Consider the following 27,618-nt stretch of genomic DNA (forward strand, 5'->3'; position numbering starts at 1 on the left):
TCGAGACCTTCTCCATCTTAGCAACATATTTTGGCAACTAACGTTTGCTAACGCCCCGGCAAACTCATTTCTGTAATGCTAAATACGGCTGTTAGCTGTGTAAATATCTAATGTTAGCAAAAGAAAGTATAAATACTAGGGCTGTCAATCGATTGAAATATTTATTCGCAGTTAATTGCATGTTTGTCCATAGTTAGTCCATCTTTTATCTGTTCAAAATGTACTTTAAAGGGAGATTTTTCTAGTATTTAATACTCTTATCAACATGGGAGTGGGCAAATATGCTGCTTTATGCAAATGTATGTATATATTTATTATTGTAAATCAATTAACAACACAAAACAATGACACATATTGTCCAGAAACCCTCACAGGTACTGCATTTAACATAAAACAATATGCTCAAATCATAACATGGCAAACTGCAGCCCAACAGGCAACAACAGCTGTCAGTGTGTCAGTGTGCTGACTTGACTATGACTTGCCCCAAACTGCATGTGATTATCATAAAGTGGGCATTCCTGTAAAGAGGAGACTCGTGGGTACCCATAGAACTCATTTACATTCACATATCTTGAGGTCAGAGGTCAAGGGACCCCTTTGAAAATGGCCATGCCAGTTTTTCCTTGCCAAAATTTAGCGTAAGTTTGGACCTTTAATTAGCCTCCTTCGCAACAAGCTAGTATGACATGGTTGGTATATAGTTTCATATGATGCCCGTATCTTCACTCTAGCTCTAGACTCCAACATAAAGCATCACTTTTGCGTTGTCTGCCTGAAGTAGCTCGCAGGCTTCGCTGACAACAATCTTTACAGTTCAGATTTAAGTTCAGATTTAAGTGGAGGTAATGTTAGATATAAGGTGCTGCACTACAAAATGCTGCTTACCTCAGTATCTACAACCCATTCAGACTTATGTTCGATGTTATGCATTCTGCAGGCGGTTGAATGTCTGAGAGAAGCTTTTGCTAAAGCAGAGTTGCATCTTGAGGTCTTGCACGTGTCAAACCTGGAGGGAGATATCTTCCCCTCACATTTCCTCTTTGGTAAATACATGTGGCCCAGGTCAGCCAGCGCTGAATAGCAGCCTGGATGTTTACAAGGAAAATACCACTGAAATCCTGCCAACAGATCAATTAACTGGAGTCGGTATACTGGGTTTTGGCGGAGTACTTCTATTTTGAGTGTTTAGCTGGACCCAGTAGATGATGAAATATATTCTGTGGGTCTGATGTGGTCACCTTGACTTGATTTAAGATATTCTAATTTTGTTCGTCCAAAAGATGCACTGGCTCTAAGATAGAGTGAAGATACTGGTGTCATATGAAACTAGAAAAAAACTAATGAATCCATTGGTACCAACCATGTCATACTAGCTTGTAGCAAAGGAGGTTAAATAGTGCTCCAAACTTGGCGAGGAAAAACTGGCATGACCATTTTCAAAGGGGTCCCTTGACCTCTGACCTCATATATGTGAATGTAAATGGGTTCTATGGGTACCCACGAGTCTCCCCTTTACAGACATGCCCACTTTATGATAATCACATGCAGTTTGGGGGCAAGTCATAGTCAAGTCAGCACACTGACACACTGACAGCTGTTGTTGCCTGTTGGGCTGCAGTTTGCCATGTTATGATTTGAGCATATATTTAATGCTAAATGCAGTACCTGTGAGGGTTTCTGGACAATATTTGCCATTGTTCTGTGTTGTTAATTGATTTCCAATAATAAATATATACATACATTTGCATAAAGCAGCATATTTGCCCATGTTGATAAGAGTATTAAATACTTGACAAATCTCCCTTTAAGGTACATTTTGAACAGATGAAAAAATGTGTGATTAATCGCGATTAACTATTTTAATCGAATGACAGCCCTAATATGAATATGTTCACTTGATTGGATTCTTAGCCGTAGGATGCATGTACGAATTAGCGAATTTATCTTTTTCGCCTGGAGAGTTTCCACTTCTCTGCAGGGAATCGCAGACTTTGAAATATTGCTGTCGAAGTGTTTTCACTCTGACTCTGCACTGATCAACTCTGCGCACAAATCCCTTCTCCCCCACTTTATCTCAAATGACTTCATAAACATTACTATTTTTGTGGTCTTTATTTAGCAAATTTTGTATGTTCTCTTTGGCCCTGATGTCAAACAAACATCGGCCTTCTGCAGAAGTCAAAGTCAGTCCTCTCCCACTCATGTTAACCAGTCGTTTACCTGTGACCATCTCAACAAATGCCCACGCAGGCAGCCCATAACCCTGCATTTTGGTTCGCTTGGAAATGGTCTGAAACCACCGTCTTGGCCCGGTTGTTTTGGTCCACACCAGAGTACGATTACTGCGTTCGCAACTACCCAAACGAACCACACCAGTTTGATTAAAACAGATTAAATGTTGGCTTGTGAAATCACCCTTAAACATAAGGGGCTAGTAAGTATTTATACTTTATGTTTAAGTCTCCAGCAGCCTTTATTAAAACCTTCTATTGCCAGTTATGAGTATGTGTCATTTATATGACAGTGCTCCTCTGCGTTTGAGCACACCATACTGAAAAATAAAGTGTAATTTCATTGAGAGAAAGCAGTGCCTGAAGGCTGCCTGAGTCAGTGATGAGATTTTAGATCATTTCCCCTCCTAAAAGGAGCTCTCATGGTTCCTTCCCCCAGATATGTTTCAGTGTATTTTATAAACTTAATTATAGTTTTTCATGGAGGTCATAGAGTGAAGTACGGTATGGAATACTGCATTTCAAGGATGGGCTTTTTTGCTTCTGCTTTCAAGTGCAACACCGAGATGTGAAGCAACGACACTTGTAAATGAGAATTCATTAACATAACCTTAAAGATGATGCAGCGCAGAGCCGTCACCTCCCGCCTGCGTTATTGCTCATAAAACCCACAGACAAAGCGTCGCCACATCAGGGCAGAGTCGTCGTTTAACGCTTAGGTGATCTTCATTGAGAGCTGAGGAGGATCCAAACAGCATATATACAATAACTGGAATGAGTTCTTTGATGGGGTCAACTTTGCTTTTTTATTCCAGTCCCCTTGGACTTTGCCTTCCTTTTATTGCAACAGAGAATACTTCACTTGATAAATGAAAACTTCCAAAGAGCAACAGGGGGAAATGTGTGGCGGTGCAGCCCTGAACCTGGTATCGCTAATGAAAGCTGGCTCTATTCTGCTCGGCGTGACCTCAGGCCACAGGCTTAGAACTAATGGCCTCCTGTTTAATATACCTCCAAGTCGCCTTTTCTCTGTGTTTTGTGTGTCCTCAGCTGTCCCCATCAGTCTGTTTTGCTCAATTGGATCAGCCTCTTTCCTTCTTTTCTCTGTTTCCTCTTTGTGCATATTCCTCCCCCCCTCCTCCTCCCTTCTTCCCTTGTATTATCAGCCCATGTGCTGATCTTCCTTGATGCTCCTCCATCAATACCTCTTTCAATCTGTAGGTAGCAATTGAGGCTGTGATTGCGTGTGATTGTATCGTTTTGGATGAGACGCGAGTCGGAAAATAAGACCCGAGCTGCTGTCGTCCTCAGATGCTTTTAAAGGAACAGTGTGTAACATTTTAGGGGATCTATTAGCAGAAACGGAATATAATATTCCTAACTATATTTTTTATTTGGTGTATAATCACCTGAAACTAAGAATCGTTGTGTTTTCGTTAGCTTGAATGAGTCCTTCATATCTATGTAGGGGGGGTCCTCTTCACGCAGTCCGCCATGTTTCTACAGACAATCCAAACACTGGCTCTAGAGAGAGCCTGTCATGTTTTAACATTACCTGAAGGCCACCGTAGTTCTCCGACACGCTTGTGAAACTCCGCCGTCTGACTTTGGTTGCTCCTAAAGTAGTGTTAGTATGGTAAGGATGGCCTCTGAGCGAGGCGAACAGCGTTACCATGGTTTTGCAATCAGCGGTTCACGTTACCGCAGTCTTGGAAAGGGAGGAGTGAGCGGAGGGATACTCAGTTGGCTGCAATCTGCAACCGCACCACTAGATGCTGCCAAATCCTACACACTGCACCTTTAAGTATTTCCATTATGTATTACTTTATACTTCTGCTGTAATATTGTACTTCGTTATAGAACTTCCAACTAAACCACGTACAAAAGCAAAGCGTCAATAATAATTAACCAATAATAGAATATATAAAGATATAACACCCATGGCGGTAATTTTTCTGCATACTGAGTACTTTTGATATTTTGAGTACATTTTGCAGATGATATTTAAGTACAATTATACACAAGTATTCACATCTTTTACTTAAATAAAAGTAGTAATACAGCATACTCTGTTATAAAAAAAATCTTAAGTAAAGCTCAAGTATGTAAAAATATACTTAAAGTACCAAAAGTAAATGTACTCATTTGGCTCATTTCAGAATAATTTGTATTATATTATTATAATATTTTTAGTCATGCATTCATGTGTTCATCAATTTAATGTTGCAGCTGGTGAAGGTGGATCTAATTTAATGAATTCATATACTGCTGGGTAGCTTAACATATAGTATTATATCATAAATTATGCATATTTTGTATTAATAATCTGAAGATAGAGAAGTAAAAAATACAAATGTAGTGAAATAGAAGTACAAAGTAGCATAAAATGGAAATACTCAACTAAAGAACACAAAATTGTACTGAAGTACACACTCTTAAATCTTCCTTTTCTTGCCTCCATCACACGCTCTCCCACCTGTCATCAGTCTAATAACTACAATACGAAGCTGTGAGTGGAGGGCTCTTCAGAGTGCCACTCCTGTACTCGTCTTAGGATTCATCAGTTGTCTCTGAGAGCTTCAATCACAACGGCTGATATAAAGTGAGCAGTTTCCACCTGGCTGCCTTTAAACCCTCACAGAGCTGCGTGCACATAAGCTAAGTGGTCATTAATCATAGGCTGATATTTTTAGATTTAATTACAGAGCTTGTCCTGTACTCTTTGCAGTAATATCTATATTTTTCTCTGTCCTTGTTTGTTTTTGTAAATACATTTTTAATGATACAGTCATCTAAACTACTGAGACGATCATTATCTTGTTAAAATCCAGTGCCTTTTTTCCCCCCAGTACAGGTCAGGTATGGCTCAATCCTCCAGAGGGCCAATTAGGACATTACGTAGCACTCCAAATCTCCAGACAGTTATTTCTGTCTGAGTTTTGCTTATCAGACTCATTCTATAAATCTTCATGTCCATTCATCTGCCTCTTATTTTACTGTCTGTCTCCCGCGTTAGCCCCTCTGTCCGTGTCTCTATTTATGCAGTCTGTATTCAGACAGCAAGACTAATTTATGTTTTCCAGATCTGATCTTTAAGCTCCACTGTGCTCATTGTAACCTACGGATTTGTGTGTTTAAACAGTGTAATTATTTGCTATCACACTGGTTGACGTGCTAAAAATAAAAGAAGAAAAGGAAATCAGCCCTTTTTTTTTGTAAACTTAGCAAGTCAATTAAGAGCAGATTTGTCTTCATAATGACAGCCTGGCAGGAGCTAAAAAGACCTCTTGTAAGGGAATTTAGAGAAAGAAACGCTAACAGCTGGCAGAAAGATACATAGAACAAAATAAAGAAGCACAGGCACATAATCCGGACGGATACACTGTGTGACAGATAACATCAGCGACAACAAAGAAACCATAAAAGCTGTTTGAATCATGCAGCAAACATACAGCCGCCGCTGATAAAGAAGCCAATAACATGGAGGATTTGTGTTTGCAGATTCTGATTGTTTCTATGTCCTTCATCAAGTTGTGGTGGAGAATGCATTTCATTGCGATGTCTTCCATGCAGGAGAGTGATATCTGTCATGTTGATGAGGACGCATGGGACCTCCGTCTAGACACCTTTATTTTCTTGCCTTCTCTCTTCCGTGCTTCTTATTCTCTGCTCTCGTAGTCACACATTTTAACTCAGAAACTGGAGCTGAAACAGTAGTCAGTTGCAACTATTTTCACAATCAATCAATTGTTTAAGCCATTTATTAAGAAAAAAAAGGAAAACACTTCCTTGTTACAGCTTCTCAAATGTGAGGATTTGCTGTTTTTCTCTGTTTTATGTCACCGTAAAGTTTGAGCTTTGGACTGTTAGTCAGACAAAACAAGCAATTTGAAGACATACAGTATCCTTGACTCAATGCGATGGTCAATTTTTACTATTTTCTGACATTTTATAGACCAAACAATGATTTGATCAATTGAGATTAAGATTAATCAATGATGAAAATAATCATTTGTTGCAACACCTAGTAGTTAAAGTGTTTTGGAAAAATGGAGATCACTAAGTTGCATGTGATATAACTTACACATACCAACCTTATTGTTATACATAAGTAGTAGAGTAATTGAGACAAAAGTGGTTTGAGTTTTTCTAAATGAGGCACCATGATTGCTGATAAGTTCCATAAATTATATACAGATCATATCCTCTGATCTGTATGTGAAAAATGTTCTGTCCGGCTTGGTGTATGACTTGGCCCTGAAAACCCCGCCATGCTGTTTTTATATGTACAGCGGATACTGAACAGCTGGTTAATTAATCTCCCATCAAATCAAGTTGTTAATCAGAGCCTAAACTGTGGCAGCATGATCTGTTATGAATGGCCTCACAGTAACAATTGACTGTAAAGTCATTTTTCAATAACAATCAGTTGACAAATTATATAATTTATATTGATAGTTTGATTCAGAATACTTTTTGTCAGTGATTTAGCTGAGGGAGTTTCATTCGCCTGATTAGTGTGAGACAACTTCAGCAACCACAGCAACAATCTCAACCGTTTATCCGCTACTTTTAGCTAACAATCAAGCTTTTATCTCCTTCTTTTACACAATAATAACAACAATTTCAAGCGTTTATCCGTCACTTTGGCCTCTTTTTCACCCATGCACATGTACGTGCTTTAAAACCCCTGAAAAACGTAAACCGAAAAATAATTTCTTATAACAATAAATAGTTAAAACTAAGTTACCTACAAGTTTGAATTAAAAAATATATACTTACGTGCTGTTTATTAAGAGTTTAACAGAGAAAAAAACTAAAGCTAAAGTGCTTCTTGAGGACTTTGAGCATGTGGTTTGATCCCATTTGATTGACAGTGGCCTTTATTTTAATTCAAGTGTTGCTAAATCCTGATTGGTGCATAAAGGTACATGACATCACATTGTACCAACTGAGTCCCGCCCATTTCAAACCAGTTAGAAGAGCACAGGGAAAAACACAAATACAGAAATCTCTCATAACCAAAACTGTTCCAACTTGTGCAGAAAATGTTGCATTCATGTAGGACTTATTTAGTAAAAAGCTTAATGAGAAAATGTGTTTTAAGGGCCTTTAAGCCTTTGTTTTTTAATACAAGAATGACACTACTGTAAACATGATCTACCTGGCAGAAATCCATATTTAAACATCCTTTAATTTCAGAAAGTTGCTGATTGATACCTCTCTTAGAAATTGCAATGCAGCACAGAGAAAATGAGTGAATAATCAGTCCCTGTTTCTCCAGAATCACACAGCACATGGAGAGAAAAAAAAAAAAACGCTCTAATGAGAAAGTGCATTCAATGATGCATGTTGGTAAGAAAAGGGCAGCAGAGAAAACTCACCTTGTTCGGTATCGATTTGTGCCGAGTAGATCATTTAAACAATTCAATTACAGCAAAAAGCCGTTGTAACACTAAATTGATCTCCTTTGCTTCTGTGTTTTTTTTTATTTTGTGTACATCATGAGAAAATGTGTTATGATGAGTGGTATCTCAGTTGCGTGTTTGCTGAACAGTCTGGGCTGGAAATCGTTTCTTACAGGACCCTTGGTACCTGACACAGACTCACTATTTGTATGCCCGGCCATCCACCTGCTCATCCTAGTAGGACGTGATTGGATATTGGCCCGCTTCCAGTCTGTGAAGCATCGTGGCTGCCTTCTAGGCATTAAACCCTAAAGAGCTTTGCTGGAAAGCACTGAGAATATTCTATTTCAATGTGCCACTTTGTAATTCACTTTGGAGAAGCCATACTGAATCGAATAGAATTTAAAACGACTCCAGTTTCTAAAATTAAAGGAAACAATCTTCCACAGAAATGTTTGGCGTCCTGTCTTAAAGTGCTAAAAAAAAAAGGTGTCACGGATATTAGTGGTGGAAGACTGTGGAGGGACCATTCCAAGTATTTCACAAAAAAACTGTTGGGTACCAGCAGGCACCAAATAGCCAACAGAGAGCTACCCATTCATCTCCTGCAGCCTTTCCATGTGACACTTTCCTCCCTTCCATCTCTTCCATTTGCTCCCTTATTAGAGCGTGTGAAGTGGTGTTTGAATTCGGTTCCTAGGCCTCTTTCCCGGCTGCCTGCAGTAGCTCGACGTCGAGGAGGAAAAAGAAATATGGGCCCACGGAGCGATATTTCACTGGCACCAGCTTGACATTGATGGATAGAGGATCATTAGACATTTGCCAGTTTGCTTGGGCGTAGAGTTATTTTCAGCAATAATGTATGGGAGAGGGGACAGGGGCTGGAGGAGGGCTCCTGGTAAGATCTCAGAGGGACGCAGATTCCAGTTTGGTGGAGTTTTGTACAAGTCTTGAAGCGAAATGTAGGTGGTGGAAACCACAGAGGGGCATAATATATTACATTGCAAATTTAGTTTTGTAAATTCAATTTTGATTTTTGTTTTTTTACGATGCAGTGGTTTTCAAACCTTTTTAGTCAAATCTTACCCCCACAGCCCTGCCAGATGAACTCAAATACGTCTTCACTGACACCGCAGACGTGTTTCAAATGTGTTCATTTGATTTTAAACAGGATGTTATCTAACACTGACAGTTACATAAAAGTGGATATTGTTAGCCTACAGTCATATTTCTTTACAATTCAGAACAATTTAACTGTCAATGTTTGAGTGGTTCCAGTTTGCATTTGTACCACTACTATTTGGAGAGACTGAAGCTGGATGTTTCAACCATTTATCCACTACTTTAAGCTAATAATTTCAACCGTTTTAACCCGCTACTTTTAGCATACAATTTCATGCGTTTATCCAGTACTTTAAGCTAATAATTTCAACCGTTTATATGCTACTTTTAGCTAACAATTTCGGACTTGTATTTATGGACTTGTATTTATAAAGTGCCTTTCTACTCTTTTGACCACTCAAAGCACTTTACCCACATGTGAGCATTCACCCATTCACACACAATCATACACCATGTGAGGTGCCAACCTGCCCATCAGGATTTAATCTAAATATTCATAAACACACTGATGGCACAGCGGGAGCAATTTGAGGTTCAGTGTCTTGCCCAAGGACACTTCGACATTGTGGACTGGAGCCATAGCCGCCCCTTTTACATCTGATATAGATATATATCTTTATCTGTATGTGTGTATATATGTATATATTATAAACTTAGCTGAGCTACTCTGCATCCCTCCACATACGTCTGACAACTGCATCAGTACCCCCTGGAGTACGAGCCCCCCTTGTCTGGAATCACTGTCGCATGTTGTCAATTAATGTTGACTCCGACATCTCTTCTTTCTCACAGTGATGGTTCTGCTAATTGTGACAATGCGTCGGAGGAGGAAGGAGCCCCTGATTCTCGAGGAGGAGAGGGACATAAGAGAGAACATCGTCCGCTACGACGACGAGGGCGGGGGAGAGGAGGACACGGAGGCCTTTGACATGGTTACCCTCCGCAACCTGAACGTCATCAGAGACCCCAGCGTCAGGCGAGACGTCACACCAGATACTCCCACCTTCTTTCATTACCCATCAACTACTCGCCCGTCCTATAAATCCCTGCCAGACAACGTGGTGTTTCGAGAGTTTATTTGGGAGCGACTTAAGGATGCTGATGTGGACCCGTCAGCTCCCCCGTATGACTCTCTGCAGACATACGCTTTTGAAGGCAGCGGCTCTGTTGCCGAGTCACTAAGCTCTTTGGAGTCACTAAGTACAGACTCAGATCAGAACTATGACTATCTCAGCAACTGGGGACCACGCTTCAAAAAGCTGGCCGACCTGTACGGCAACAGCGACGGCACCAGTGTCTTCTCATAGCCCCTAGGTGTCTCTCTTAACATTTCTCAGACTTTGAAAAAAAAAAAAAATACGAGTAATTTATTGTCAGAGAAAATGATTTTGTCTGCCTTAGCGCACCAGAGGAAAAGATTCAAAGACAACACAAGAGAGATTGAAAGAAAAACACTTTGACTTCAAAGGTTTTTGGTTTGTTTACCTCCTTGTGTGGATTTTTGAAAAGCGTGCCATGGTGAGTTTTGACACGGACTTCAAAAGTGGCTTGACTGAGGAGGAGACCTTGTGTGCAAAAGACATTAAAGGTTTCAGATCTTGGGCTCCAGTCCAACCATTGACTGCAGGATGCATACATGTTGGAGTATTTATACGAGGAGGCACCTGTCCTTTCATTCCAGCGATGGGCACGGGCCCAGCTCTCTTGCTTTGATGCATTCCTTTGCTATCTTTGTGCTAAAAAAAAAAAAACGTTTCTCATGAAATGCTGCGTCCCTGGCGGCTAATCAGCAGTCACTTGACTGTTCAGAGGAAATTTGACAACAATTTCCGTGGGGTTTATTTTCTTCTTCTTTTTTTTTTCTTGGTTGGGGATCAAGGTAATGAGAAGCTGTTTTTCATAAACATTTTCCACATTATTCATGGACTCGTACCTCTATATGAAAAGTTCAGCTGCACTCATACAGTATAAACAAGTAGTTGATGTGCTAAGGAAGTGATGTGAAGACATGCTGTGCAAATAATAAAAAGAATGACACGTCTTTGATGTCTCCACTGGGTGAAACAGGAACGTATAATTTATCTTATTCTCCTAACAATACATTTTGCAGATGTTGCAATGTAGTGTTTGTCTGAGTCTGTTTTTTGTTCCGTCTTTCTATTGACAAGTCCAATGTATGATTTCTGAGCTATAAAATGTCAGGATTCGGTTGTTCTGCTTTTGTACGAGGCGGTTGGGACCTGGGAACGTCTGCTACAAGAGACAGCTTTGTTGAAGGATCAGTCCTTGTTGTGCTTGATAGCGAGATTCACACCAACTAGACTCTAGAAAAAAAGAATGTGTTTCTGAAGTGACAGTCCTTAACTGGGTGAAGTTTGTAAGTAAATTGCTTCTGTAGTTTTGAAGAGTCCGGCATTTATTGTCATTCAGAAATGAGATGAATAATGTTCATGGTTTGTTTGTTAATTGATGGTGAAAGGACACACTGTATGATCATTTGTTTTTCCAGCTTAAACAAATTAATTGGGTGTACAACCGATATGTATTATTTATTTGGAAGAGGCAGAATTGTGCAAATGATGTTTTTATCCTTTTTGCTGAAAATAAAATTGACATTCAGTTCCTTAACAGACTGAAGGGATTTCTATCAGTCAAGCAAGGAATCTCTGTGTGTCTGTGCGTTATTCGCATATCTCGAGAACCGCTCATTCGATCTACTTAACAATTGGCTTCACAAGCCGCGACCTGTGTGTGTTTTTCCCCCGTGAGTAGGACGGTATTTCCTCGGTGTCAGACTTGATACTAACTTATAAGACTAATAACATTACTGCCAGCAAAATACCTCTGCTAATTTAATCCATGCTGTACTTTATAACGGCAGTGGTTACGTCAAAGCTTCGGTTATACTTTCGGCCACATGGACATGAGCTGACGTGGAATCGTGACAAGGAAGCGTTTGGATCTTGTGCGGATTTCACCTTGCGGCAAACAGACATTTTCAAAGCTCCTCGAAGTTCTCCATTTTCGCCGCCCATCTACGTAGTTAGAGAAGTTGGATGTGCGCTGACGGGCGAAAAACACTCGTGGATACGGCAAGCATAAATCAAGCATAACAGCGACCTGGTTGTGTGACTCAACTCATGGCAGGTGTATTGCCTAGGATTCAAGGAAGCGCAGTGTCGAGAGTGAAGTTGTTTGTATGAGCCGCAACAGCACAGGTCAACATTCAGCCCGTTCTGAACAGGCACTGTCTGCACTAGTAAAGCAAATAAACCTTTTTTTCTCGCAAAATTACGACTTTAGTCTCGTAATATTACGATTTTTTTCTCGTAAAATTACAACTCTATTCTCGTTATATTACGACTTTTTTCTCGTAAAATTGCGACTTTATTCTTGTAATATTCTGACTTTTTTTCTCGTAAAATTACAACTTTTTTCTCGTAAAATTACAACTCTATTCTCGTTATATTACGACTTTTTCTCGTAAAATTGCGACTTTATTCTCGTAATATTACGATTTTTTTTCTCGTAAAATTACATCTTTTTTTCTCGTAAAATTACAACTCTATTCTCGTTATATTACGACTTTTTCTCGTAAAATTGCGACTTTATTCTCGTAATATTACGATTTTTTTTCTCGTAAAATTACAACTTTTTTTCTCGTAAAATTACGACTTTATTCTTGTAATATTACGACTTTTTTTCTTGTAAAATTACAACTCTATTCTCGTTATATTACGACTTTTTCTCGTAAAATTGCGACTTTATTCTCGTAATATTACGATTTTTTTTCTCGTAAAATTACAACTTTTTTCTTGTAATATTACGACTTTTTTTCTTGTTAAATTACGACTTTATTCTCGTAATATTATCACTTTTTTTCTCGTAAAATTACGACTTTATTCTAGTAATATCACTTTTTTTCTCGTAAAATTTCGACTTTATTCTCGTAATATTACAACTTTTTTTCTCGTAAAATTACGACTTTATTCTTGTTATATTACGAATTTTTTCTCGGAAATGTATGACTTTATTCTTGTTATATTACGAATTTTTTTCTCAGAAATGTATGACTTTATTCACGTAACATTACGACTTTATTCTCGAAATCTCAGATTTTCTTTTCCTCAATGTGGCCCTAATACTCTGTTGTACTTTTTAACCCTTTTCTGTCTAAAATAAATATAAACAACATTGATAATGTAATGAAATGGCCATTATGAAAGGCAAACTCTATGTAGAAAGAGAGGCCTAGACGCAGCAGTTCAGCGAGGTTCCGTTACCTTCTGCTCATGCATCCCGTGTGTCCTACTTTGCATTAGGGGAGCTCCAGAGACCAGAGAGGAGGAGGGAGTGGGAGAAAATGTATTTTTCATATTTCTTTTTGATGAGCATTTTGTAGAGAGGCACGTGTGATTACTGTGAGGCTCACCATCGCCCATCTGAGGAGCGAGCCAGGCCTGGGTCATGACGTCAGAGGAAGAGAGGAGGTGAGTTCAAATACTGAATCTACCTGACAAGGAAGCATAAGCATAGTGTGCGTGTATGGTAATAATAACACTGTTTTAAGACGTTTCTTTGTGTGCCAATATCGTTTGTAGAGACTGAAGTGATGTTTCAACAGTTTATCTGCTACTCTTAGCGAACAATTTCAACTGTTTATCTGCTACTCTTAGCGAACAATTTCAACTGATTATCTGCTACTTTAAGCTAACAATTTAAACTGATTATCTGCTACTGTTACTTTTTTTTGACATACTACATTTTTACTTTTTATAACTTTTTACGACATTATACTATGACTTTTTTCGACATGCTGTACTGACTTTTTTTTAAATCCTATAATATTATTTTTTTTTTACTTTTTTCGACATCCTATAATACCATTTTTTTTTTTACTTTTTACCCATACTATACTATGACTTTTTTTAGACATACTATATTTGGACTTTTTATCACTTTTTTTAGACATGCTATACTATGACTTTTTTCAATATACTATACTGACTTTTTTTGACATCCTATAATACAATTTTTTTTTTTACTTTTTACTCACACTTTACTATGACATTTTTTTTTACATGCTATATTATGACTTTTTTATGACTTTTTTCGACTTGCTATACTATGACTTTTTTTATCAGTTTTTTCGACATGCTATAAAATGACTTTTTTGACATCCCTACAATGCAATTTTTTTTTACTTTTTACTCACTTTTAACAATATTCACTATGACTTTTTTTAGACTTAAAGGACTTTTTAAACAACTGCGATGGCCGGGAATCGAACCCGGGTCAACTGCTTGGAAGGCAGCTATGCTCACCACTATACCACCATCGCTGTCTTTTCCTATATATTTTACTACGAATTGTAAAGACATACTGTACTATGTCTTTATATGAATTTTTTTTTATGACTTTATTCCACAAGTATAACTTTTTTCGACATACTATACGACATTTTTTTATGACATGCTATAATATGACATTTACAGCATACTACACTATGACTTTTTTCGACATGCTATAGTATGACTTTTAAATGACTTTTTACGACATACTATACTATACTATGACTTTTTTCGACATAATATACTATGACTTTTTTTTTACATACTATTCGACAATTGTTTATGACTTTTTTCAACATGCTATAGTATGACTTTTAAATGACTTTTTACGACATATTACACTATGACTTTTTTCGACATACCATACTATGAATTTTTTCAACACTATACACTATGACTTTTTTTAGACTTAAAGGACTTTTTAAAAGACTGCGATGGCCGGGAATCGAACCCGGGTCAACTGCTTGGAAGGCAGCTATGCTCACCACTATACCACCATCGCTGTCTTTTCCTATATATTTTACTATGAATTTTAAAGACATACTGTACTGTCTTTTTATGAATTTTTTTTTTATGACTTTTTTCCACAAGTATAACTTTTTTTATAACTTTTTTCGACATACTATACGACATATTATACGACATACTATACGACATACTATTAAACATTTTTTATAACTTTTTTTTCGACATGCTATAAAATGACATTTACAGCATTCTACACTATGACTGTTTTCAACATACTATGACTTTTTTCGACATACCATACTATGAATTTTTTCAACACTATACACTATGACTTTTTTTAGACTTAAAGGACTTTTTAAACAACTGCGATGGCCGGGAATCGAACCCGGGTCAACTGCTTGGAAGGCAGCTATGCTCACCACTATACCACCATCGCTGTCTTTTCCTATATATTTTACTACGAATTTCAAAGAAATACTATACTATGTCTTTTTATGAATTTTTTTTAATGACTTTTTTCCACAACTTTTTTTATAACTTTTTTCGACTATTATACTATGACTTTTTTTCGACATACTATTCGACATTTTTTATGACTTTTTACGACATACTATACTATGACTTTTTACGACATACTATTCGAAAAAATGTTATGACTTTTTTCCACATGCCATACTATGACTTTTTTTATAACTTTTTTCGACATGCTATAGTATGACTTTTAAATGACTTTTTACGACATACTACACTATGACTTTTTTCAACACAATACACTATGACTTTTTTTTAGACTTAAAGGACTTTTTAAACAACTGCAATGGCCGGGAATCGAACCCTGGTCAACTGCTTGGAAGGCAGCTATGCTCACCACTATACCACCATCGCTGTCTTTTCCTATATATTTTACTACGAATTTCAAAGACATACTGTACTATGTCTTTATATGAATTTTTTCCACGACTTTTTTTATAACTTTTTTTCAACATACTATTAGACATTTTTTTTATGACTTTTTTCGACATGCTATAGTATGACTTTTAAATGACTTTTTACGACATACTACACTATGACTTTTTTCGACATACCATACTATGAATTTTTTCAACACTATACACTATGACCTTTTTTAGACTTAAAGGACTTTTTAAACAACTGCGATGGCAGGGAATCGAACCCGGGTCAACTGCTTGGAAGGCAGCTATGCTCACCACTATACCACCATCGCTGTCTTTTCATATATATTTTACTACGAATTTTAAAGACATACTATACTATGTAGGGCTCAGACTGGGCCATGGCTTCCTTGTATTTGAAGGTGGTATTGACAACATAACAGTTGGCAATTTTGCTTTATATTTGAAAACTATACTAACTAACTATACTATTGAATCTGCTAAAATTTCAGCCGCAAAAGAGAACATATCGAAACCAGAATCAACCCGCATTGGTTCTTCCATTTTGTCATTTTTAAATCTCAGCGATAACTGTTTTTGAGTGTGCAAATGGAACTCAGTTGGTGACCCACAACAATCTAAATTTGGGTTCAAAAGTAGCCGACTTCTCGACAGCACTCAGGGGTTCATGAATACAACTGACAGTATAATTCATAGTGATGCAAGAGATTGCAATGAACTTGTTATGCATCTTTTCTTGGTAAATATGCCATCTCCTTACAGGTATTGACATAGTTTCCAAAGCTTTGAACCTGGCAAAAACAAAACATCTGAGATTTTTTAAGTGCGAGTCAGGAGTAACCAAGGTCATGGTGTGTGCTCATTATGATGCAGTTCAAACAAAGCTACAAGAAGAGCTGTGGAGAGTGCTCTTTGTTCCATATTCACAAGTTACCGTACATGATAGCCTCTTGCATAGCAAATTCAAAACCTCACTTGTAAAAGCTAGACATAGCAACTACAAGGGTTCTTGTGGAAACTCTTGTAGTGGAAATGGACGACATTTGTAATCAGTTAAAGTTGCAATCATTGCTTGTTAACGCGTTCCGAGAGGTAAATGTACAAAAACACCCTGATACCTGAAAAAAGGTAAAATGCCCAGTATGTTTTTACAATTTAATGAAAGACTGTGAGATTTTAGAGAAGGAACAACACATGCTTCCTCCTACAGATTAAAAAGTTGAAGTCATAAGCAATAAAATGCACCGTTACTCAGTTAAATACACTTTACTGCTTTGCTGTGACAACCTTACTTGGTCTGGTATGACCAGTAACTTATAGTGACTAATGTTAGGAAACTTAACTAAACAGAGATTTACAAAGTATAAAATTAAAAAGGATGCTGATAACTGGTCACATAGTAAGAGACATAAAACGGTATGACATTAAAATAAAATATTACAGTATAGAGAAAACGGTCTAAAAGGCAAAAATATATGTTAGATACTGTATAAAAGAGGCTCAATAATTACAATAAATAAATTAAAAAACTATCTTCAAATGAGATTTAAAAATATAGAATTTCTAATTTGATAATTTAAGCCCGTTACAACCTAAAAATCGTAAGTTGTGTTATTGTGTAAAAGAAATTAGTGGCATTAAAACTAATTTGTGTTAGCGTTTTATCGCGTTAACTTGACAGCCCTAGTTCAAAGAATATGTACATAAAATTGAGAACATAAAGTCACTTTGTAAACTCGTTTAAATTTCTATCCAGTCTTTCCGGCCCTAAAAACGCTTAAAAAACAACAGTCTCTCTCTACCTGACGAAGACGGACAACACAGCAGTGGCGCACATCCTAACTAAACACAGAAAGTCCTTCGCCTATGGCGGGATTGTAATAGAGGCGATGACTGCGGTGGCTGAAACGTTATTAAATGACCATAAAAGTAAGACATAAATTACGTCTGCTCTTGGCAATGTTCAACTTGGTGCTACGAGTAGCTCTTGGCCACTTTCATTTTGTCAAATTAGCTCTCAGAGGAAAAAAGGCTGGAGACCCCCAGCTCCAAAGCCACGAGTTTTATAGAAAAGGAAGACTAGTGATAATATCAATACAGACTTTAGTGATGTTATAGCAAGATACAGCTGGTATATCACATATAGAGTTCATGAGATTTCATTTTTCTAAGCAGATAGCCGCGAACACAGACATCTGATGTAAACTCTACCGCTGATAACGGCTGTGACAAGATGTGATTTTGATTGACCAGCTGTCAATCAAAATCAGCAGCAAGTGTCTTAAATGGCTGCTGCCTGGGGGTACTTATGAGCAATCAGAGCCCCTCTGCTATCAGGGGCTCAATCTGGACCTCGGTTGATTACTTATGTTGGCCCCGGCGCCTCGGCTCTGCAGGCCCTGGGCAGCGACAGACACTTCACTCAATTCTTATCATAACCTGCATCCCCAACAAATTGCTCTGACAAAGCGGTGCCCCTTTTCAGAGACTCTAATGTCTCTAATTCCTCAATTATGTTTGTGTGAAACTTTAAAAAAGAACTTAGCGGCGTTAAAACTTACTTGTGTTAACTTTGAAAGCCCTCGCCAGAATACAATGCATTAACTAAACAACCGTAAACAGAAGCATGTTTATGTGTAGGCAGTTCATCATGAAAATATTCTTTATAGATATCAAGGTGAACAAAACATGCTATAGGTATATCTGTGCACTGAGGTTTGAGACATTTTACATTTTTTAAGCATTAGATGCCTTCCTCTCTAGCACAGAGGCTGAGGAATGAGTTGAAATATAAGCTTAACTCTAAGCCAACTGGGGACTAAGTCCTCGCATATTAATGCATGCGGCTGAATATTTATTTCTGCGATTACCCAGCATGAAACAAAACTCCAAAGGAAGTTCGTCTCCGTTTTTCTCGCTCACACGTAGAACAAAAATAAAAATAAATAATGCGTTGGCTGTCCGTCGTCCCTGGGAGTCTGTTGGTGGCAGAGAGAAATGAGGCCCCTGCACCGGCATCAGCTGGACGACTCCTCGCTGATCCTTTGAAAAAGAGAAAAGGGGGGAAAGGAAGATCAAAGGCCACTGCAGCACCATGTTTTATTCTCTGTCTCTCTCAGCAGCGCTCACAGTTTGCCTGCCTTCAGCAACAGAAACGTCAGACCTGAGGTTTGTGTACTCTATAGTTCCACACAAATTAGACTGGTCCCAGACCTGGGCAATATAAATAATTCTCTTGAGATGTATGTGTGCGAGTGCAACAGCCTGCTCCCGAGGCGTCTGGGGAATGCAAGCAGCGGGAAAGTAGGTCAAAGTGGCAAGATTAGGGTAATAGGGTGCAAAAGAAGAGAAATTTAGTATAATAACTGGAAAATAACTCCAAATGGATCCATCAAGGATACATCAATGTGCAACAAAATTGACCAGCGTGATGGAGTAGCCAGTGGAGACTGGAGATAAATGTGAAATGTGATCGTCAGGATGAGCAACTCGTTTAGCTTTCAAAAGCTGCCATTTCGTTCTTCTCAGAAAGGTCAGAAAACAACAAGATAAGTGTGGGAGAACTCTCATTCAATATTGACTCATGTTAGAGGAGAGGTTTTTACACAACTTCATACATTTAATGGCTAGACATACCATAGACATACCGTTGTTTAAGTCATGCATAATACTATTTCCAGTCTTAAATGTGCTCTATGCGATATCCAGACCATTAATATAGCGGCACACAACTATTTGCTATGTAATTTTCTAGTTTCATATGATGCCAGTATCTTCACTCTTGCTTTTAAAATGGATCTACAACCTCCAAAATCGCAAGTTGCGTTAATGCATTAAAGAAATTAGTGGTGTTAAATTTGCATTAACGCAATATCATCTTTTTACATCATCTTTGACAGCCTTAGTATTTGCATGATAAATAAATCTATTGTTGTCATTAAAACACATTTCAACTTGTCATCTGATACAGGTGCAGAGAGAACAAGAAAATGAAAGGAGCAGAGAGGCAATGGCCAAATTTCTGACCCCAAAAAAAGTGTGAAGAAGCACCATGACAGGCGAAGCTGAACATGGCAAAGGTGAGGAGCTGGGATTTAGAGCTAAGGGCGCGTGGTGGTGGTGGAGTGGTGGACTGGGTGAAGATGAGGAGCCCAATTTGGAAAATGTTGTCCGCCTGTCCATAAATTGCTGGACTGGTCAAAGGACTATTGAATTTCAGATACTATTTGATCCTAGTTCTACTAACTTTTTCTGTGCTTTTTACATTTTGAGCTTTGAAATCTCACCCTGGAAGAAAACCTTATTGCATCATCCAATTTCTTTGCCTTGGATGGTTGAAAGAAAATCTTTTGGAGCAATGTCTCATACAAAATACAATAAAAGCGAGACCGGACCGTCCACTCTCTTCTAAAACAACCCCAGTTTTTGCTCAATTTGGGTCATTTTTCCCCTTAATTCTCATTTAAACACGTGACCGCAGATACAAACATGCTCAGAGCATCAGTGCAATGATGAATTAAAGTAATTAGAAAATGATGCACTGGAGCCCTCTCCAGTGATGATTGGCAAAAACATGTCAGGGCAGCCTCAGCATTAATGAGCCATAATCGACATAGGCCTAATTAGCAGCGCTTTGTACTTTTACGTAGGTTTATCATCATTAGCCAAGCCTGGCTTGATATAGCACAGAATGTGTGGGTGGCCTAAGTGTTTGTTTATCATGTAGACACGGAAAATAGTTACATGCTACAATAGCCTCGGTGGAGAGGGGTGTTTCTGTAGGCCCACATCTGCCATCAGGAGGGGCTTCAGGGCTAATTAGATCTCAGAAGACTCTGTGGAAGGAAACCGCAAGATTTACTGTAGGTGTTTGGGAGGGTTTTATTAGTCATCTTGAGCCGAATTATACATTCAAATCAGGATGACTAATAAATCATCCATCAATGGGGCTATTACAACCCATCAACAAAGGTTTAACACCACTTCTGTGCATTTTAGTACCGCCGTTGTGTTTAAATCTATCAGTCCGACGTCCTTGAGCGGCAAAAAAAACGTGAATCCACTGCGGGAGATTTCTCTCTCCGCTGATCTTAGGGTGTTTGTCTGACATAATTAATGAAAATATACATCGATCATGTCTCCTGCCATCCACTAATTTACATATTTTTACATGAAGCGACTTCAGTCGACACCCTCCTTAATAATTCACTAGCTGTTTTCCCTTTCTATTGTCATTTCAATGTGCGAGCATGCTGGGTTTATTTTTCTAATAAAACCGAATGGCACAATGCGAGGATGGAATTATCCTGGTTGTATTTAATTGAGTTTGACCAGGTCTCTGCTCAGTGTCGGTCTAATCTCCCCCGCAGCACTGTAGTCTCTCCCAGGGAGACAGGGGAGGCCGATAAACTTTGAAGCTAACGCTGAGAACCTGCTTGCTGCACCCTCTGCATTATTCATGATGCAGGGACTAGAGCATCTTCAAATGGCCTGTCATTTCCTTTTACCCTCCATCACAATGGCCATATGCTGCACACACTAGAGGCAGCGATGGGGGAAAGCAATCTCCAGCTAAGCCTAGCCAAACAGGAACACATACATACTAACAGATACATTCACAGGTAAACCCACACGAGGGGATATGTACAAGTGGGATAGCTCGGGAATTCAGAAATCCGCTGTGGCATATTTCAATCTTGTGCCATTCAAACCTAACCTCCTCCTACTGCTTCCACCCCACGCAGCTACTGCTGCTAAAGTAAACATGATAATATTCCCGTATTCCTGCCAAACTGGAGTGCCGGAAAAAAGTTACAAACAAAAGGAAAACAAGCAAAAAGTTTTCAGCAATATTTCAAAGAAAGTTTTGTGACATTTTTTTGGAAAGGTAAGAAATGCAACCGGAATAATTGTTCTCATAGGAAACGAAAGATGTAAATCTCTCACAGTGAAGAGCACTTCTTTTTCTTTTTTTTTGCTAAACAAAGTGCGGAGGCGTAATCATTGTTTGAGTCTAAGTCGCATGGTCTGCAGTTCTTCAATTCTTCTCTCAGATCTATGACATTTTGTCAGCCACCCCGGAGTCCTTTCAGCCAACGTTCTGCACGTTATTTATATTTACCGAGTTTGTTTGCGTGACAAAACCACACAAGGCACGTCCCTCAGAGGTAATTGGGATTGCCGTCATTTGGCCTCCCTAATGTCTGCCATTCAGCATTAACATATCATTAGCTCTTTCTGGGACCGTTCAGTCAGAAAATTAGAGGTCTCCGTAGACCCCCGGCTCCATCAATATGGCAAAACCAGTTGACACCTTCTCTTTGTCGTCCTCTGGAGAGAGAAGCAGAACGAAGGGGAGGCGTGGGAGTAAGAATGCAGGTGATTATATTAATTTGTAAAACTTTGTATTTGTGGCAGCAGATGATGGAATATAACAAAGGAGATAATTGACACGTTTTTTTTCTCTGACCTTCACCTTGAAGTAAAAAGACCGCGCAGACAGATTGTGGGACGTGATAAAAATTGCATATATGGTTCCCGAGGGCTGACGGGGATTCTCCTAAAATAACATCAGCCTTAAAGTGATTCGTTTAAATGCTATTGTAAAAACCCTGTCCTTGTTGAATGGTGGAGATGAACTGCGCTGCCTTGATACCTAATGACAAAACATCTGGTAGATTGTTCCTACGCTGTGATGGAATTGCAGTAGCTCCTGCATTTAGTCTTAGTAAATACCTTGTTTTGACACCTATAATGGCGTGGAGTCCTAACTTGTTTTTGTTGTTGTCTCACACACTAAATAGGAAGCTGCGGTAAAGTGAAGCAGTTCTTCTCCGGGGTAATTGGAGGTTAAAATTGAAATACAAATGTGCAACGTCACAAATAACTCTTATACTCTAATAAGAGAACGGTGGCTCGGGATGTTAATGTGCCTGCAAGGTCAGTTTGATTTAGTTGATGTCCATTTCATCTTTTCCTCTCATCTCTCCTACATACAATTATTTCGAGGAGTGTTTGAAATAGAAGAAGTATTATATGATGTATATATTATTGTATACAGTATAAAGATACTGTAGATAGAGAGATAGATAGAGAGATAGAGAGATAGAGAGACAGATAGATAGATAGATAGATAGATAGATAGATAGATAGATAGATAGAAATATATATTAACGCAAATTAGTTTTAACGCCATTTAATTTCTTTAGCGCATTGACGTAATAGATCTTTTGGAGGTTGTAGTGGGCTCAGTTTTAAAGCTAGAATGTAGATACTGGCATCATTTATACTAAAAAAACCTAAGGAATCCATTGGTATGATTTGAGCATATTTCTTTATGCTAAATGCAGTACCTGTGAGGGTTTCTGGACAATATTTATCATTGTTTTGTGTTGTTAATTGATTTCCACTAATAAATATATACATACATTTGCATAAATCAGCATATTTGCCCACTCCCATGTTAATAAGAGTATTGAATACTTGACAAATCTCCCTTTAAGGTTCATTTTAAACAGATATAAATTTGTGATTAATAGCGATTAACTAATTAAACAGTAAAAATCAATCACCTTATCACATTAATGCAAACATCATATAAAAATCTAATTTGTATAACTCCGTAAGGCAGTCCTGCATTGATTGTAACATTGCCCACAATAACATAATACACATAAAAATGTTAGAGGGTTAGATACTTCACTATAAACAAAAGGGCGAAATGTGTGTCCTCAGATCACCTATTCATTGTAAACCTCATTGCCAGATTAATCAATAACATTAGCAAGTTGCAGGCCCAGTAGGTTTGTTATTTATTGCTATTATCATAAAACAGATACCAAACACAATCAGAGAGAAAAGTTTGAGCCGCTCAGGGCTTCTTGTATCAATCAAACACGGAAAATATCCTCAAGGTTGCGACATAGCTGGCAGCCAAATAAAGCTATCTGGCCAGGGGACGAGTTTGTGCTCCTGATGGGCGTATCAACACATGCGAGACAGTGAGTAAATATTTCCCGTGGACGGCCATTAGAAAGTCACCGTTCGGTGGTAAAGGCTGTCTAATCCCCGCTGGTATGTGTTTCAAATTCAGCAGACAGAAGGAAGCTGATCCAATTCCCTGCATCCTGCAGGACACAGATCTGCATTTCCTCTGCACTTTGATGAAACAGCAGCCAAGCTGTCCGCCTCCATTAACAGCCCCTCTGATTTTACACTGTGCTCTGACAACTCTATGTCTGTGTGTGTGTGTCTGTGTGTGTGCGTGTGTGTGTGTGTGTGTGTGGGGGTGCATATAATAAATATGTTTGAGTGCCTGTGATGTGTGTCTTGGGATGTGTATGTTTATGTTGCTTTATAGCAGGGAGCGACCGGGACACAATCTGTGTTTATTTTTAGAAAATCTGGCCAGCATGAAATCTGCAGGGAGACATAAAAATATAATATATATATTGGTAAAGCTTTAGATTACAGCCTGTAACTCTTTCCAATTTACAGTGTAATTTTTATTACTAACAGTGTACCAGTACAGTACATGTACGTATCGCTAGACACATGTAGGTACAAGGGAACAAGATGTGAAGTGATGTTGGGGGAAAAGCAGCCCGTTTTCATTACCAGGGCGTCAAATACCGATGCTTTGTCACGGCCATCGGCGTTCGATACCAACACACAAGGCACCCTTTAGCCTCTGTATGAGATGCACCGGGCTTTCCATTAACTACAATGTAAACCTGCAACAGTAAACGCTCAGGGAAAGTGTTGTGGTGACGTGATTTAAAGAGCGGAAGAGACACACAAGGTGGCGGGAGGGGAGGTGGATGGGTCCAAAAAACAAAAGGCTTTCATCCAGGAGACCGCTGTTCGTGTCCCGCGTATTAAATTTCAAATTCACGTTACAATCAGCTGTTCCTTCGTGTCCCGTCTTCACATCATTAAGTGTCATGCATTAGCATCTAACCAGAAGTGTAAATAGCAGTAAAGTGCAGAGTAATATACATATTAGAGCTGTCAATCGATTAAAATATCTAATCACGATTAATCGCAAATTAAATGTACCTTAAAGGGAGATTTGTCAAGTATACTCATACTCAATACTCTCAGCAGCATTTTAGTGGGAAAATATGCTTGCTTTATATTTATTATTGGAAATCAATTAGCAACACAAAACGATGACAACTATTCTCCAGAAACCCTCACAGGTACTGCATTTAGCATAAACAAAATGCTCAAATCATAACATGGCAAACTGCAGCCCAACAGGCAACAACAGCTGTCAGTGTGTCAGTGTGCTGACTTCACTATGTCTTGCCCCAAACTGCATGTGATTATCATAAAGTGGGCATGTCTGTAAAGGGGAGACTCGTGGGTACCCATAGAACCCATTTACATTCACATATCTTGAGGTCAGAGGTCAAGGAACCCCTTTAAAAATGGCCATGACAGTTTTTCCTTGCCAAAATTTAGCGCAAATTTGGTGCGTTATTTATCCTCCTTCCCTTCAAGCTAGTGTGACATGGTTGGTACAAATGGATTCTTTAGATTTTGTAGTTTCATATGATACCAGTATCTTTACTTTAGCTTTAAAACTGAGCCTGCTACAACCTAAAAATCACACGTTGCGTTAATGCGTTAAAGAAATTAGTGGCGTTAAAACAAATTTGCGTTAACGTGTTAATATCGAGTTACCTTTGACAGCCCTAGTAATATAAATAAAAAATAAGTAATCTAAAGTGTTATTATACAGATACAGTTTATCATAGTTGTTTTTCTCTTGAATCAGAGGCTTTTTTTGTTTGTTTACAATTAATTTACTGTGTTTTCAGGCTTTAGTCACAACACGTCTCACCTTTGAGACGTGTTGTGACTAAAGCCTGAAAACACAGTAAATTAATTGTAAACAAATTTACAAATTTAAGCAATTTACTTTTATTCTCTCAGTACTATATTATGCAATACTTTATGAAAAAATGTGGTCTGACGTATTTTGCATTCAGAGGGGGTTAAATCACATTTATCACTCTGTTATGTTGTTATATTTTGCGTTTTCCAATTAACCCACGATTTACTGCATAGTAAGAATGTCTCATTTCAAAGTGCATCCACTTATTTGAGAGTCATTTCTTAGTTAATTTTGGAAGAAATCTGCGGTTAACCAGCAACAAAGTCACGGTGAGACAGCAGCCTTTCAAGCTGCAGTTACATACTGAAGCTTAACTAGCAGCAGGAGGTGTATTAAAACACAACATGGCAGTGCTTTTATTGTCATGTGCTGTCATTTTTTAATACAAGTGTTAGAAGACAGAGACAAGGACAGTGTAGTGTAAACCAGCCCTAGTCCCTTTTATCCACAGTAGTATTTTTCAGGTCACATCCTTCCAACGCTATCAGTACGAACATGGCTGGTGGCTCGAATACTCAGACTTTAGGGTCTACTAAATGCCACGCAGGCTTGTCACAGTTATGCAGAACAATGATCCACACAGCTTGAAGGGCAGGACGAAAAAAAAGAAAGAAGAAAAACAGCGCATATTTTTGTTCCACCTCCACGATGACGTGTATACACGGGATGGTTAACTACGATAAATTGGCCAGAAATTGGCCAATGAGTTCAGACGCGCTTGTAATGTGGCTTAAATTGCATGCCCTTTCAGGAGGGGGAACAAACCGCCTCAATGTCAGCGCTCTCTCCCACATGTTGAGGGCTTAGTTTGCCATGCAGTACAAGATCTCCGGGCCTGTTTAGTATTCACCCACTTGAGTTTCCTAAAGGTTACCAAACCTAATTAGACATTTATGCAGGATCTTCAAAGGTCCCTCCGTTATTAATGATGTGCTACTTCTGAGGACTGCATCGATGGCTTTTTTTCTGACTCGTAGAGCACCTCACAATATGCGCATACACAATGGAGACACGCAGACACCCAAAATGCAAGAAGAGACTGGTGGCTGGCTGGTAGTGATTACTAAAATTGCTTGCATAGAGTATTAGACTAAAGTGCACTCGCGCTGTAGACATTATTTCACCAATCATGATATGGTTGAATAAGGGGTCATATACACCAAAGAAAAGCTGTCCAACAGAATGTAACTAAACTAGACCTAGAGAAGCCTTCACAATAAGAGCCCTGCATTAGAGGTATGTTTAGCTGTTTACACACAAAGAGAAAAACACCAAATAAGCCACTTAGGTCAAATTTAGAGCCACAACTACAACAATTTGCAGATTATTTTCTCAATTAACTGATTAATCATTTAGTAAAAAAAAGTCATAAAATAGTAAAAATTGACCAACACATTGAGTCAATGTGAAGTCTTCAACTTGCTCATTTTGTCTGAGCAACAGTCCAAAACCCAAAGCAGTTTACTATCACCAACGATGGAGCAGAAGTACTCGTTATGCAGAATGACAGATAATAATATGTGCACACTAGTTATCTCGTGCAACAAGATAAAAAAGCATATGTAGCGTTGCACAACTCAAACCTGAGTAGGTCTAATCAGCTATGTAACACCATTTTGAGTATTCAGAGCCTTTAATCTATCATAATATATTATATATTTTTTAAGTTGATTACATCTTTTGCATGTAAAATCAAAATAACAAGTAACTATAGCTGTTAAATAAATGTAATGAAGTAAAAAGTGTAATATTGCTCTCTGGAATGCAGTGGAGTATAAAGTTGCATAACATGCTACAGTGCAAGTACCTCAACATTGTGGTACAGTGCAATACTTATTTATGTAAAAATACTGTTGTGTCTGTAAAGTGATGCTTTAAAACACATTACATATATATTTTGTATCAGACTCATTGTCATAACTACTCAGATTATCCTCAATTTCTGAATTATCTCTGAAGAACAGTATGTTCAAAGCCTTCTGGCTTGAATATTCTGTGCACATAATCAATAGGATGCATTATAAACTGAGTGTGTAAGTAATATAACATCTCATGTTTACTTTAAACACAAATTATGTACTTTAACAATATGTTTAATAGATTAAAATGTGCCTTACACTTCCTCCTTTGTCTCAACGCGTCATATCTTTGGGGGTACAACACATGCGCAGTAAGATCTGGTCTGCACTCTCCGAAATTGAGCCAATCGCAACGCACGAC

The 27,618-nt window shown here is 38.3% G+C and overlaps 1 protein-coding gene and 5 non-coding genes across 6 annotated transcripts in view; 1 reads left to right on the forward strand and 5 right to left on the reverse strand.

Annotated features, from left to right (window-relative positions):
- The window catches only part of cdh7a (cadherin 7a), a 112,869-nt gene extending 101,477 nt beyond the window's left edge, over nt 1–11,392 (forward strand). The window contains exon 12 of the mRNA XM_037757444.1: nt 9,557–11,392. Within this exon, the coding sequence (XP_037613372.1) occupies nt 9,557–10,071 (515 nt within the window). The 3' untranslated portion in view covers nt 10,072–11,392. The remainder of the gene's footprint in view (nt 1–9,556) is intronic.
- A 2,641-nt stretch (nt 11,393–14,033) lies between these two features.
- Nucleotides 14,034–14,105, reverse strand: trnag-ucc. Its single transcript has one exon. It is a non-coding gene; the product is annotated as a tRNA-Gly (tRNA).
- A 440-nt stretch (nt 14,106–14,545) lies between these two features.
- On the reverse strand, nt 14,546–14,617 carry trnag-ucc. Its single transcript has one exon. It is a non-coding gene; the product is annotated as a tRNA-Gly (tRNA).
- Nucleotides 14,618–14,947: 330 nt separating this feature from the next.
- trnag-ucc lies at nt 14,948–15,019 on the reverse strand. Its single transcript has one exon. It is a non-coding gene; the product is annotated as a tRNA-Gly (tRNA).
- Nucleotides 15,020–15,396: 377 nt separating this feature from the next.
- On the reverse strand, nt 15,397–15,468 carry trnag-ucc. Its single transcript has one exon. It is a non-coding gene; the product is annotated as a tRNA-Gly (tRNA).
- Nucleotides 15,469–15,736: 268 nt separating this feature from the next.
- Nucleotides 15,737–15,808, reverse strand: trnag-ucc. Its single transcript has one exon. It is a non-coding gene; the product is annotated as a tRNA-Gly (tRNA).
- Nucleotides 15,809–27,618: the final 11,810 nt, after the last annotated feature.

The sequence above is a fragment of the Sebastes umbrosus genome, chromosome 21 (genome assembly GCF_015220745.1).
Source record: "Sebastes umbrosus isolate fSebUmb1 chromosome 21, fSebUmb1.pri, whole genome shotgun sequence".
Taxonomy (NCBI): domain Eukaryota; kingdom Metazoa; phylum Chordata; class Actinopteri; order Perciformes; family Sebastidae; genus Sebastes; species Sebastes umbrosus.